This window comes from Trypanosoma melophagium, assembly GCF_022059095.1.
Source record: "Trypanosoma melophagium isolate St. Kilda chromosome Unknown ctg26segment0, whole genome shotgun sequence".
In the NCBI taxonomy this organism is placed as follows: domain Eukaryota; phylum Euglenozoa; class Kinetoplastea; order Trypanosomatida; family Trypanosomatidae; genus Trypanosoma; species Trypanosoma melophagium.
In genome coordinates this window covers 62,692-75,754 of record NW_027125157.1, presented here as the reverse complement: position 1 = coordinate 75,754, position 13,063 = coordinate 62,692, and the positions used below count along the sequence as shown (strand labels likewise).

Sequence of the window (13,063 nt, the reverse complement as noted above, 5' to 3'; positions counted from 1 at the left end):
ACCCATCCGTTTGAGCGTAAAGAATAAATTGAAGAAACGCTGAAAAATAATTTTGTCGTCAACAACAGAAACAGTGTTGAATTCCGATTTTTGGATGCAATCATTAAAGCACGAGATCGATCTCTGTACTACACTCAAATAGATGACGAGATAACACACCCGTCATCCCCACGCGCAGCTTTTCCTCTGGAAAGTCAACATGACTGGCATTGTACGTCGGCACAATTGTGATTAACGTCCTTGTCAGCATAAAAACAGTACCAACGGTATCCAAAAGACACCAATTGCCCCATGTGGAAAAAAAAAAAAAAAAACCTGCGCACGGAGAGCAGGTGCTGCAACAACCCGTACCAATCTCGACTACACCATCTCCTCTCAAGCAATCCATACGGCACCATAAGAACCCTCCAAACCGCAAGATACGAATAAAAGTAACAGCAGTATCGTTATCAACAACACTATCATTCTCCAGAATTCCACTAAACAGAACAAATAGATTGTGTCAATGTCCACGACAAAATAAATCTCTTAAGGACCAGAGAGATTCACCTCGCAACAAAGACCCAGTTAAAAATAATAAAGGTTCTAGTAATAGTATTTTTCTCAGTTAAATACTTCAATAAGCAGTCTCTTTTCTTTTCCATTTCAATGTATACATTTATTGTCTTCCACCTTTTGCATTTTTTTTTGCTTTTCTTAGAAATCGTTTTTTTTTTTTCTTTTTTTGATAAAGAGGGGTAGAAGATAAAGATGTCACTTTGTGACATCATGGAAAGCCTTTGCCACGTAGACAACGTTGGTGCTGTTGAGCCCTGAAATTGCCGCGCGACCGTTCAATGTCATGTACACGTGGTGCTTCTTCTTCAGCAGCTCCACCTGTTCCTTTGTGAGTCCGGTGTACGCCATCATACCGATCTGGCGCACCACGTGCGACCAGTCAAGTGTCGACCCACACTCCTTCAGCTCCTTCACCAGGCGCTGGCGCACGCTGCGCAGGCGACCCGACATCATATTCAGCTCTTCCCTCCAGATCGCCGTCAGTTCTGGCGAGTTCAGGACCGAGTTCACCACACGGGCACCAAAGATGGGTGGGTTGCTGTACGTGGAACGAATGATAAGGGCGGTCTGCGAGAGAATAGACTCCACTTGGGCAGGGTTCTCCGCAATGATGTGCAAAGCACCACAGCGGTGCCCATAGAGGCCAAAGTTCTTCGCGAACGACTGCGCCACAATGAGATTCGGCATGATCTTCACCAAGTGCCGCGGCAAAAGGCGTCGCGATCAATGTCGCCACTGGCAAATCCCTGGTACGCCATGTCCACCAACGGCAGGAGATTGCGTCGCTTAATCACCTCCGCCACCTTCACCCACTCCTCTTGGGTGGGGTCGAGACCAGTGGGGTTGTGCGCACATGCGTGCATCAAAACAACGGAACGCTCGGGAAGCTTATCCAGTGATTCGAGCATGCCGGGTATGTCCAGAGCCTTCGTGGCGGGATTGTAATACGTGTAGTTCGACAGCTTGATCCCGGCACCCAAAAAGATACCAGCGTGGTTCGCGTAACCCGGGTTGGGGGAGTGAATGGTGCTGCAGTTGTCCACGAAGCGGTGCAGCACTTCACCAGAGATACGCAGTGCGCCTGTTCCACCCAGCGTCTGGCAGCTCGCAATGCGACCATCGCGAATTGCGCTGCAGTCATCACCAAAACACAACTTCTGCGCCACCTTGAGGAAGGAAGGCACACCATTAATAGGTGCGTACTCCATGTCGCCGCTCGTGTCAGCCTTCTTGACGGATTCGAGCACAAATGGGCGGTTGTTGTCGTCGCGGTAGACACCTACAGCAAGGTTCACCTTGTTGGGGTGCGGGTCATGCTGGAACTCGAGCGAGAGTCCCAGAATGGAGTCCGGTGCCCCCTTAGGCACACAGTCAAAGTAACTCCCCGCACTGCGGTAGCTTCCGAGAATGGCACGTCCAGAGAGTCCTGCGGCAAGAAATGGGCGCATTTGATTCCTTGTACTTATTCACGTAAGACTGTTTTTCCTTTCTTTGCCGTGATTTGGGCGATAAGAATGGACACAGATTGCCCATGAAAAAAGAAACACACATACACACACACACAGAGCAAGAGAGGGAAAGAAGACGAGAGAAAACAGAGAAATGGGTGACGATGGTTAGCAAAGGTGCACTTGAAGCGAAAAACCAATGGCGCAGCCCAGCGCAACCTCATAAAAACAAAAAAAAGGCATGAACGTAGCTCAGATAGAAAGTTAGCAAACTGTAGTGCACAGAAAATCACGCTGTGTGTAGTTACATGAGGGGACTGCGAGAAACAAAGAGAGAGGAATAGGTTTTCTCTCGTATATCTCAGTTGGGAGTGTACAGCGGGTGCATCGTAGATGCATCGAAACGAGACTCGAGAAAAATAAAAATATGGGAAAAAATACAAAACAATGTTATTTCGTTTTGGGTGAAGGGAAACCAGCAGTTCCATCGTTATCGATTTGGTCCATAGCAAGACAGACACCTTGAGGGGACACCACTGTATCGTTCCCTATTGCACTAAATGCAGCAGCAGCAGTTATGTTCGAAATACCTCGTGTTTGCTGCACAACTGGCGATCTTACAATTTCCGGTAACCTCATACTTGTAGTTTGCAACTCCTGTCGTGGAACATCACTGGTCATTAGAGACCAACCTTCATCGCTCTCCCGCGGTGAGAAACATGAAGTAGCCGTCTGACGAGAATTTTCACGACTACTGGCTCGATGCGCAACATCGTCCAGATCGATCTCTATTTCCGGAATATTATTTGCACCAGGTGTCACTATTTTGTTTTCCCCTAATATTGGCACCTGATGCCGGTGTTCATTCCGGTTCTCTAATTGCTGAGGTGTTAGCGAGGTGACTGAAGTGGTTGACAGGACAATAGGACGATCATCGCGAAGAAAAGTAGAAACACTAGTTCGGGCAATACGCATTGTCCTTTGCTGCCGCTGCCACTTCTCATCTGCCCAACGTCGCCAACGCGGCTCCCTACAGAGCTCTGTCATAAACGTCAAGGCCAGAATAGGTACGCTGAATACTATAAATAGTCCACAAAAACAAAATTGCAACGACAAGTGGGTGCTGCAGATATCAAGACCGGCATACATAGCGGTCATTTGAGGGACAAATGACATCCAAACGATTTCCCAGAAGATATATACAATGAAGGCAATATTTACCGGTTCCATAATAAAAAGACGAAAAACACCGCACTGGAGGGGAATACCTTCATCAATGCGAAACCGCATACGCCACATAATCCCAATCGCGTACGCTATATTAACCATGATGTTTGTGAGTCCCAATGCGGACCACCGCGTCAAATCAAGACTACATGTGGCAGACAACACAACAGAGAAGCTGTACACGAGGAATGCCCCATTAAAAATAACAGAACACATTGTAAACAAAGGCATAGGACGATCAATCGGTACCGCGAGATTCCACATACGCGACAATATCTCGCGAATACGATAACGAAAGGTTCCCTCAACTGGTTGCATAAACACAGGAAAGCTCTCTTTTTTCCTAATGCCGACGCCAACTACTTCAGTAGTATATTACTTTGTGTACCTATGCGTTTCAAGCCACGACAATAACGAAAACAATAAAAAAGAAAACACAAAAGCAGAGAACGAAGAAACTGAAGGGTAATAATTAGCAGCAGAGGTACACTTGAAGCGAAAAACCAATGGCGCAGCCCAGCGCAACCTCATAAAAACAAAAAAAAGGCATGAACGTAGCTCAGAAAGAAGGTTAGAAAAGTTGCATGGGGCTTCATTGGGCACTGCACACAGTTTACATCACAACAAGAGTTAGAATGAGACACCCATCCGTTTGAGCGTAAAAGAATAAATTGAAGAAACGCTGAAAAATAATTTTGTCGTCAACAACAGAAACAGTGTTGAATTCCGATTTTTGGATGCAATCATTAAAGCACGAGATCGATCTCTGTACTACACTCAAATAGATGACGAGATAACACACCCGTCATCCCCACGCGCAGCTTTTCCTCTGGAAAGTCAACATGACTGGCATTGTACGTCGGCACAATTGTGATTAACGTCCTTGTCAGCATAAAAACAGTACCAACGGTATCCAAAAGACACCAATTGCCCCATGTGGAAAAAAAAAAAAAACCTGCGCACGGAGAGCAGGTGCTGCAACAACCCGTACCAATCTCGACTACACCATCTCCTCTCAAGCAATCCATACGGCACCATAAGAACCCTCCAAACCGCAAGATACGAATAAAAGTAACAGCAGTATCGTTATCAACAACACTATCATTCTCCAGAATTCCACTAAACAGAACAAATAGATTGTGTCAATGTCCACGACAAAATAAATCTCTTAAGGACCAGAGAGATTCACCTCGCAACAAAGACCCAGTTAAAAATAATAAAGGTTCTAGTAATAGTATTTTTCTCAGTTAAATACTTCAATAAGCAGTCTCTTTTCTTTTCCATTTCAATGTATACATTTATTGTCTTCCACCTTTTGCATTTTTTTTTGCTTTTCTTAGAAATCGTTTTTTTATTTTTCTTTTTTGATAAAGAGGGGTAGAAGATAAAGATGTCACTTTGTGACATCATGGAAAGCCTTTGCCACGTAGACAACGTTGGTGCTGTTGAGCCCTGAAATTGCCGCGCGACCGTTCAATGTCATGTACACGTGGTGCTTCTTCTTCAGCAGCTCCACCTGTTCCTTTGTGAGTCCGGTGTACGCCATCATACCGATCTGGCGCACCACGTGCGACCAGTCAAGTGTCGACCCACACTCCTTCAGCTCCTTCACCAGGCGCTGGCGCACGCTGCGCAGGCGACCCGACATCATATTCAGCTCTTCCCTCCAGATCGCCGTCAGTTCTGGCGAGTTCAGGACCGAGTTCACCACACGGGCACCAAAGATGGGTGGGTTGCTGTACGTGGAACGAATGATAAGGGCGGTCTGCGAGAGAATAGACTCCACTTGGGCAGGGTTCTCCGCAATGATGTGCAAAGCACCACAGCGGTGCCCATAGAGGCCAAAGTTCTTCGCGAACGACTGCGCCACAATGAGATTCGGCATGATCTTCACCAAGTGCCGCGGCAAAAAGGCGTCGCGATCAATGTCGCCACTGGCAAATCCCTGGTACGCCATGTCCACCAACGGCAGGAGATTGCGTCGCTTAATCACCTCCGCCACCTTCACCCACTCCTCTTGGGTGGGGTCGAGACCAGTGGGGTTGTGCGCACATGCGTGCATCAAAACAACGGAACGCTCGGGAAGCTTATCCAGTGATTCGAGCATGCCGGGTATGTCAAGAGCCTTCGTGGCGGGATTGTAATACGTGTAGTTCGACAGCTTGATCCCGGCACCCAAAAAGATACCAGCGTGGTTCGCGTAACCCGGGTTGGGGGAGTGAATGGTGCTGCAGTTGTCCACGAAGCGGTGCAGCACTTCACCAGAGACACGCAGTGCGCCTGTTCCACCCAGCGTCTGGCAGCTCGCAATGCGACCATCGCGAATTGCGCTGCAGTCATCACCAAAACACAACTTCTGCGCCACCTTGAGGAAGGAAGGCACACCATTAATAGGTGCGTACTCCATGTCGCCGCTCGTGTCAGCCTTCTTGACGGATTCGAGCACAAATGGGCGGTTGTTGTCGTCGCGGTAGACACCTACAGCAAGGTTCACCTTGTTGGGGTGCGGGTCATGCTGGAACTCGAGCGAGAGTCCCAGAATGGAGTCCGGTGCCCCCTTAGGCACACAGTCAAAGTAACTCCCCGCACTGCGGTAGCTTCCGAGAATGGCACGTCCAGAGAGTCCTGCGGCAAGAAATGGGCGCATTTGATTCCTTGTACTTATTCACGTAAAACTGTTTTTCCTTTCTTTGCCGTGATTTGGGCGATAAGAATGGACACATATTGCCCATGAAAAAAGAAACACACATACACACACACACAGAGCAAGAGAGGGAAAGAAGACGAGAGAAAACAGAGAAATGGGTGACGATGGTTAGCAAAGGTGCACTTGAAGCGAAAAACCAATGGCGCAGCCCAGCGCAACCTCATAAAAACAAAAAAAAAGGCATGAACGTAGCTCAGAAAGAAGGTTAGAAAAGTTGCATGGGGCTTCATTGGGCACTGCACACAGTTTACATCACAACAAGAGTAAGAATGTAACCCACATATGTGGAGATGCATGCAGCAAGATCGAAAATGAGCTTTGGGCAGAATATAGGAAATAACATTAAATGGGATTTTTGGATGTAACCATTAAAGCACGAGATCGATCCCTGCAACACAGCCAAGTACATGATAACATAACATACCCGCCAACCCCGCGTACGTCTCTTACTGTAGATTAACATGACTGACATTGGAGGTAGCATAAAAGCGTTGAATGTCCGTGTTAACACAAGAACCGTACTTATGGGAATGTTATTGAATGGCATGCCTACAAATGAAGCGTTAAAATCAATGGTATTGAAAAGACACTGGTGTCCTTGTGCAAAGAAACCCACCCATGAGAAAAAATGCAACAGTACCCCTTGGTATACGGGTGAAAGGTGATCTGTAGCTTTAACAATAATGGGTAAAATAGCACCATAAAGTGCAATAGAAGTACTTGCCACAATATTTTCATTACAAAGTGAACTTGCCCACAAGACTATTACAATATACCTCATCTTCCCAGCATTGCGCACAAATAGGGATACAGCTAGGAACATTAATGGAGCAACATGGTGTAAAACAGGTCGCTTGTAACAACTTGCTAAAAGTACAAATATTGCCACAGTATATAAACGATACTTTGTAGTTGGTAATATTGCAGTAAATATTATAGTGCCTGCGAGAGTACCTAGTGTTTCCCATCGAAAATTTGGTGGTATATTTGTGTTTATCCATTCCTCCATTGGTGAGATAATCTCAGCCACATGGGTAATGTGTGAACGATCACGGCACATTAGCGGTACAATCACTCTTATAGATATGAGAAGTATAAGAATATAAAAGAAAACCCGTCGTTTCGGTGTAGCAAACGACCCTGTAAGCAATAGTATCTGAAAAAGGGAAAGCAATTCTACACTTTCTTTTATAGTAAAGCTGTTGGCGAATACAGTGCAAACACGAAATATGAATAATACCAATGTCCATAAAGTGATAAGATTTTTACCTTGTAAAGACTGTAACACTTCATCATTCCATAAAAAAGAAAGAGCTGCTATTAAAAATATAGTTGATCCAATGAACATTCCATCACGTTTCATTTCTGTGCGTGTTTTACGCCCAAAGTGACTCATCTGGGCTATACGCATCTTCCATGAAAGATTCCCCTCTTTCCATGCATCATTTATTGGTAAATGTGATTCAACAAAGTAAGAGATCAATTGTTGCCAGTTACACTTTTCAAGTGACTCCATATTAGCTTTAGGATCTACTAGCGCAACAATTTCTGGAATGATACGGCCAAAACTACTAAACGGAATTGGCACCCCAAGTATTACAGCAATCGTCGATGTCATATCCACTTGATGTGCGGCACTCAATTTATCACGATGTACCCCCGCAGCGTCTCGACATGGCCTGAGACGAGTCAAATCAATGTCAATATTATCATTCCAACGTTGTCGCGTCATCTCTGTCTTTCGTTGCAAAGATGATGATGGGAATGATGATATATTTGCATTACCATCAAATAGTTCTGCATACATAAAGGTGTCTGTTTCCTGATAAGAGTCACCGCCGTGGTCGCCACTGTTCGTCATCCCATGATCGCCAAATACCAAGACAAGTGTTCGTGTAGAACTATTTCTCTTTTGTCGAATAAATTGTGATATATTGCGTAATGCCTCATCAAGTTGTTCAAGTTTTATACCCATTGCCGGATGGTCGGCATGAAGTCGGTGACCAATGTGGTCTACACCTAGAAAATGCGCTACTATAAGCTTCGCATAATCTGCTGGTGCTCGTTCGATTGTTTCTGTCAAAAGTACTGGTAGCAGATTTTTCATTACATCTAGATCATTGGTATCAAAGTCTGATACGTTATATGGTGGATAAGCAATAGTACGCTTCCACAGTGATGTATTCTTATCATCATCAGGGAATAAGTTCAACCACGTATCATCACCAAGAAGAATAGAGCGTCCATGTAGCTGTCGAAATAGACTATCTGTCACCACAGCATCTGTGTTTAAATTCGCCCCAGCCTCAAGAAATGCTGGCATAGTACCAGTTGCAATAGCCTTCAATCGCTGGCATGTTATAGTGGGAGTGTCTGCTAACAAGAAAAAACCATGCGAGGGATGTGTTATATCTTGCAGGCTTTCTTCTACATACCTAAGTGTAGAGTTTTCATGACGCCTACCATTTCCACCAACCTGACTTTGATCATGTTGATTATCTTCAGTATTAGCTATATTGATGTTAGAATTTTTACTTTTATTTGGGGTTTCAATAATAACTCCACATTCTTCACCAGCGGAGTAATAGTGGGTAAGTGCGGAGAGAGCAAAATCAGGTCTCAATGCGTCAATGAGAAGCAAAACAACTTGATCAACTTGATGCACTCCATGGCATTCGTCTTTTGACATCTGTGGTAATACAGTCGACTTGGAGAGCATGGAAACTGTGAATGTAAACGACCCAGTAAGAAACAACGCCACCAAAAACAGTGTTCGGATGTGAAAAGAAATAACAGAATTCTTAGTAATCAATACCATGATGTTTGAGGAAGTATTAACTAATAATATTATACCTCAGCTCCTTATCTTTCGTGGGACGGACTAACATTTAGGGATCAAGATTCATCACATATAAATAAATAAGAAAAAGAATTATTGTAAAGAAAAAAAAAGCATGTATGTAAAGAGAAAAAAAGGAGTAGGTAAAGAAAACTGTTATTTACGGACACACACACACACAAACACATAGAGAACGCGATAAAAAAAATAAATCACGTTATTATGGCTTATAATAGATGCAATGGATATTAACAATAGTCATTGACCACTTGATTTTTATTTAAGTTAAGATCATCTTTTTTCTTGTAAGCAACCACGGAACGCAAACATACAGATATATGAATCCAATACACATATCTCTCTGTAATATATTTATCTTTTTTCTGCTTCTTTTTTTGTTCAGTTTGTTTTTACCGACGTCTATTTGAAGACATTTCTCGTTTAATATTTCTTCGTCGTATTTGAAGCGCACGTTGCGCTGCCCTCTTCTTAGCTGCAAAGGGTATAGCGTTCTTAGTGTGTTGTACTGTACGGATTTTGGCACGCCGTACGGCGTCAGCCCATTCCTGTTCTGTGATATCACGACGAGAATCAGTACGGCTAGCACCAAGTTCGTAAGATTGTTTTATTTTTGAGCCAAAAAGTTCTTCAAGTTTGGATTCAACCTTTTCTTGTAGTTCTGCATCCCGCTGCATACGTCGTTTCCGTTGTATTTCCTCTCTGCTAAGCTGTTCATCCGGTGTTTCCACCAAAGACATGGGATCATTATATTGCATAGCCGTCTGCTCCACAGTAGAGTGCCGCACATCCAGTAAAGTATTGGGAAAGTCAATCTGTGGATGTTTTGTAACGGCGTAGAGTGGAACATCGTGTGGGAAGAGTGAACCCCGTTTAAGACGTTTCAGAAGTTTCCATCCACCAATGTGCTGCCAACGCATTGTGGTATGTGCACTGACACGATTACGATCACCATAGAAGCGTCTATATACACGTCCTGTAACGAGATCTCCTTCAGGTGTACAAAAGTCTGCTTGAATCTTTCCGCGGCACTGCGGATCACGTACGAGACGCATGTATTTTGATGCCATACGCCTCACACGTTGTCGCATTTGGTCTATTTCCTGCCTTACAACTAGCATCTCCGCTGGAGTAATAGCTCGTTGACGTTGATAACCAGCATCTACAAAGGCACGGTTAAATTTATGTGTTGCTGGTGGTAGTTGCAATGGAAAAATAAGACGATTGTGACGTGTATTACCAGTTTTTACAAGTCGTGGTACATCAGTCGGCATGTGTCCAATCTCTCCTGTACTTGTTGCACCGTCTTTAAGTGCTGTTTGTAATTCTTGTGAATGTTCTGCACTCCTTGTTTGAGGTGTCTGCGATAGTGGTACCGGAACACCTGTGTCAGGTCTATGCAAGGCCTCTTCACTAAGTCGCTCAAAAACAACATCTTTCACGGCAAGTGATGCTTCATACAATTCCTGTTGTTTTGCATCCCGTTCTTGACGTTTAGCTTCTTCTGCTTTTTTAATTGATTCTTGTCGACGCTCCGCACGATCAGGGACAATTTCGTTACGGGCAAATATCATATATGTGATAGGTTCTACGCCAACTTTGAGTGGCATGTGACGTGCCCATACTTCAACAAAAGTAGCTCGGTAGTGTGCCTCTGTATTACAAATACGCATACGTTTTCGTTTAACACCACTCTTACAATGTCTCAAAGGACAACGCTGTTCATGTGGACAAGGTGCAACTATGGTGGGTTGCCAATCCCATAAACCAACATCCTTTTCTTCAAGAATACAGTCACGTGCTTCCATCATAATATTAAAATTGTTTAAGTTAGCAAATTCAACAAGTACTAAAACACCCTTTGTCATTCTCCATAATTGTTGTACTAAACGACGACGATTTTCTGAGGTTGCTATTTCACTAAGAGAATAGGCAGCTACTACTAAATCATGCTGAATAGCTTCATCTTCAGGAAGTAAATAACGTTTCCATGTAACATTCGGTACATCATCATGTAGTACCATTGTACCAATTTCCATCATACCAGGGCTAGGTTCAATAGCCGTAACTTCTTGTAATGGACGAAGTCTTTTCATAGCTCGTTTCTGTGCTGTATCATTTTCAAGATCAACAAATTTCTCCCACCATGTTTTTGTACGCGATTTATTTTTCGCGTTTAACTTATCTTCTTCTGGTTCCTCACCATCCAATATATCATCTGGGTCTTCTGTAGCAGCTCGGTGTTCTCCAAGAGGGTCACCACTTTCCCACTCTGTACCATCAACTACATCTCGATGTCGTGCATGCGCCTCCCGCACAAGTCGTTCTTTCTTTGCTGCTGCAGCACCTGAGGCAACTTCTACAATTTCACGCCTTAAATCTTCTGGTAAATCTGCTGGATCCACTTCTCCCCGTTCTAACAGGGCTGCTACAGCCATAAAACGAACTTTTTTTTTTTCTGCATTGTTACGTTGAAGACGTTGTAGATCATATCGCAGTTCTGAGAGTTGATGATTACGAGAGGCTTCATTTCCCTGCATTGTTTGTCTCAGTGAACGGTAAAGTGGATAGGCGAGGGAGCCGGGATCATAAACTTCCTTTGCAACAAGAGTTGCTGTTCCAGTACCAGCACCAAAGTCCATCATCGTTTTGGGTACAAAGTGTGGAAGTTGTTTGCTAAGCTCAAAAAATACACGATGCATCCCAGCATACATTGCCGCACCTCGAAAAAGAAAGTACCCTATAGCATCATTTGTAGAGTATAAAACTGAGCGACTCGCGACAGCATTTGCAACCGCTAACTGACGTTGAAACTTTAATAGTCGTTGTCGAATTTTAAAGCGAAGTTTAGCCTGTGAACGTTTATCATGTAGTCGAAGTTCAGCAAAGTTATCACCTTTTTCTCGCCGTTCAAAGAGTTCACGTTTTTTCTGATTAAGTGTATCAGCCTCTCCTTCAGGGATCATATCTGCGGGATTTGTCTGTAACCGTACCGGTTCTTCTCGGTTCCTATACTCAATAATAGGAATAATGTCACGTAAACAGTGTCGTATAAGACCTTTATCTTTTAATCGAAATACCTTCATGAAGGCCGCCTGCATAGATGGTGACATTACAACAACACCAGGTTGCATATCACAAAAGTCATCTCGCACAGCCCACTGTCGCATAGATGGTCTACGTTTACACATTTTACGTAGCATTTGATATTCATATGACATTTTTGCTGCTACATCAATCACACGAATACGACGTCTACCGTAACGCATCTTTGCACTGAACTGCGACCATGTCTCCTTACCGGCTATAGTGCTGCTAGAACCTGCCTGTTGCCCGGACTCGCCTGGTTGATGCATGGCCCCTTCATTCGGACAAGCACTACCCGATGGGGATGACAAGTGTTGACGTTGACATAAGTACGCAACAGAGAAGATAACAGTTGAGTTGCGCCGTAAAGGCAGTGATGTTGCGGCAGGCACCGGTGTTGCACGATACAAACGTATGGACATTCTTTCTCTCGTGCCTTTCCCTGAACTCTATTTTGCTTGGGTGGCAATAAGGAAGTAGGAAAAACAAGAGAGCAAGAAAAAAACAGAGATAATAGCAAGAAGAAAGTGAAAGGAAAAAAAAAAACAATAAACAATAAAAAAAGAGACAATAAAAAACAAAATCTCTTCAAATATCGTCCCTTCGAAGGAAAGACAAAACAAAAATTCATTTGAGGCCTCAACGCAAATGACCGTAAAAACGAAAAAAAAAGGAATTTGGTTAAAGTAGAAATTTCCTCACCTTGAGGCACTTACTCAGAAACGCAAAGTCAAACCACATGGAAAAAAAAAATAAATATACTCCTTCTAAAGTGTGGTCCCAAAACATTGCGTGATAATTTTTTCTGAGTCGCTTTTAGTTTTCCCTGTCATTGCTTGCTTTGAAATGGTAGGCCTTTTTTTCTTTCTTTTTTTTTGTTTCACCTCATCAATTGATTTCTTGCTAAACGCATAGGTCCTAATCTACCAAGATATCCTTTCTTCACGCCACAGCATTGGTGGAAACATCAGAAATTAAAAAAAAAAAACAGGCCAAAACGAAACGAAACGAAACAAGACGAAAAAAAAAAAACAAAACAGTTAACCATAGAATCCCATACATGCTTATATGCTCATAGATAACAATATATTCAAGATATATATATATATATATATATATATATATATATATATATATATGCAATGTCCTATGTACGATTCTCATTTCAGTGTGTTGTCA

General features: G+C 43.5%; 5 protein-coding genes across 5 annotated transcripts; all 5 read right to left on the bottom strand.

Moving 5' to 3' along the window:
• Window positions 1-103: 103 nt before the first annotated feature.
• Window positions 104-1,011, bottom strand: LSM04_001456 (Aminotransferase; the record flags this gene model as incomplete). Its single annotated transcript, XM_067337865.1, has 2 exons — window positions 104-479; window positions 758-1,011. 2 exons carry the CDS (start codon window positions 1,009-1,011, stop codon window positions 104-106), a joined length of 630 nt encoding a protein of 209 aa, XP_067190640.1.
• A 1,445-nt stretch (window positions 1,012-2,456) lies between these two features.
• On the bottom strand, window positions 2,457-3,551 carry LSM04_008302 (uncharacterized protein; the record flags this gene model as incomplete). Its single annotated transcript, XM_067337864.1, has 1 exon — window positions 2,457-3,551. The coding sequence occupies one exon, from the start codon at window positions 3,549-3,551 to the stop codon at window positions 2,457-2,459; it is 1,095 nt and encodes a 364-aa protein (XP_067190868.1).
• A 428-nt stretch (window positions 3,552-3,979) lies between these two features.
• LSM04_006273 (Aminotransferase) lies at window positions 3,980-5,880 on the bottom strand (the record flags this gene model as incomplete). Its single annotated transcript, XM_067337863.1, has 2 exons — window positions 3,980-4,352; window positions 4,631-5,880. The coding sequence occupies 2 exons, from the start codon at window positions 5,878-5,880 to the stop codon at window positions 3,980-3,982; spliced, it is 1,623 nt and encodes a 540-aa protein (XP_067190810.1).
• A 307-nt stretch (window positions 5,881-6,187) lies between these two features.
• On the bottom strand, window positions 6,188-8,758 carry LSM04_003449 (Type I phosphodiesterase/nucleotide pyrophosphatase/phosphate transferase; the record flags this gene model as incomplete). Its single annotated transcript, XM_067337862.1, has 1 exon — window positions 6,188-8,758. The coding sequence occupies one exon, from the start codon at window positions 8,756-8,758 to the stop codon at window positions 6,188-6,190; it is 2,571 nt and encodes an 856-aa protein (XP_067190720.1).
• A 431-nt stretch (window positions 8,759-9,189) lies between these two features.
• LSM04_009088 (Ribosomal protein Rsm22-like) lies at window positions 9,190-12,306 on the bottom strand (the record flags this gene model as incomplete). Its single annotated transcript, XM_067337861.1, has 1 exon — window positions 9,190-12,306. The coding sequence occupies one exon, from the start codon at window positions 12,304-12,306 to the stop codon at window positions 9,190-9,192; it is 3,117 nt and encodes a 1,038-aa protein (XP_067190902.1).
• Window positions 12,307-13,063: the final 757 nt, after the last annotated feature.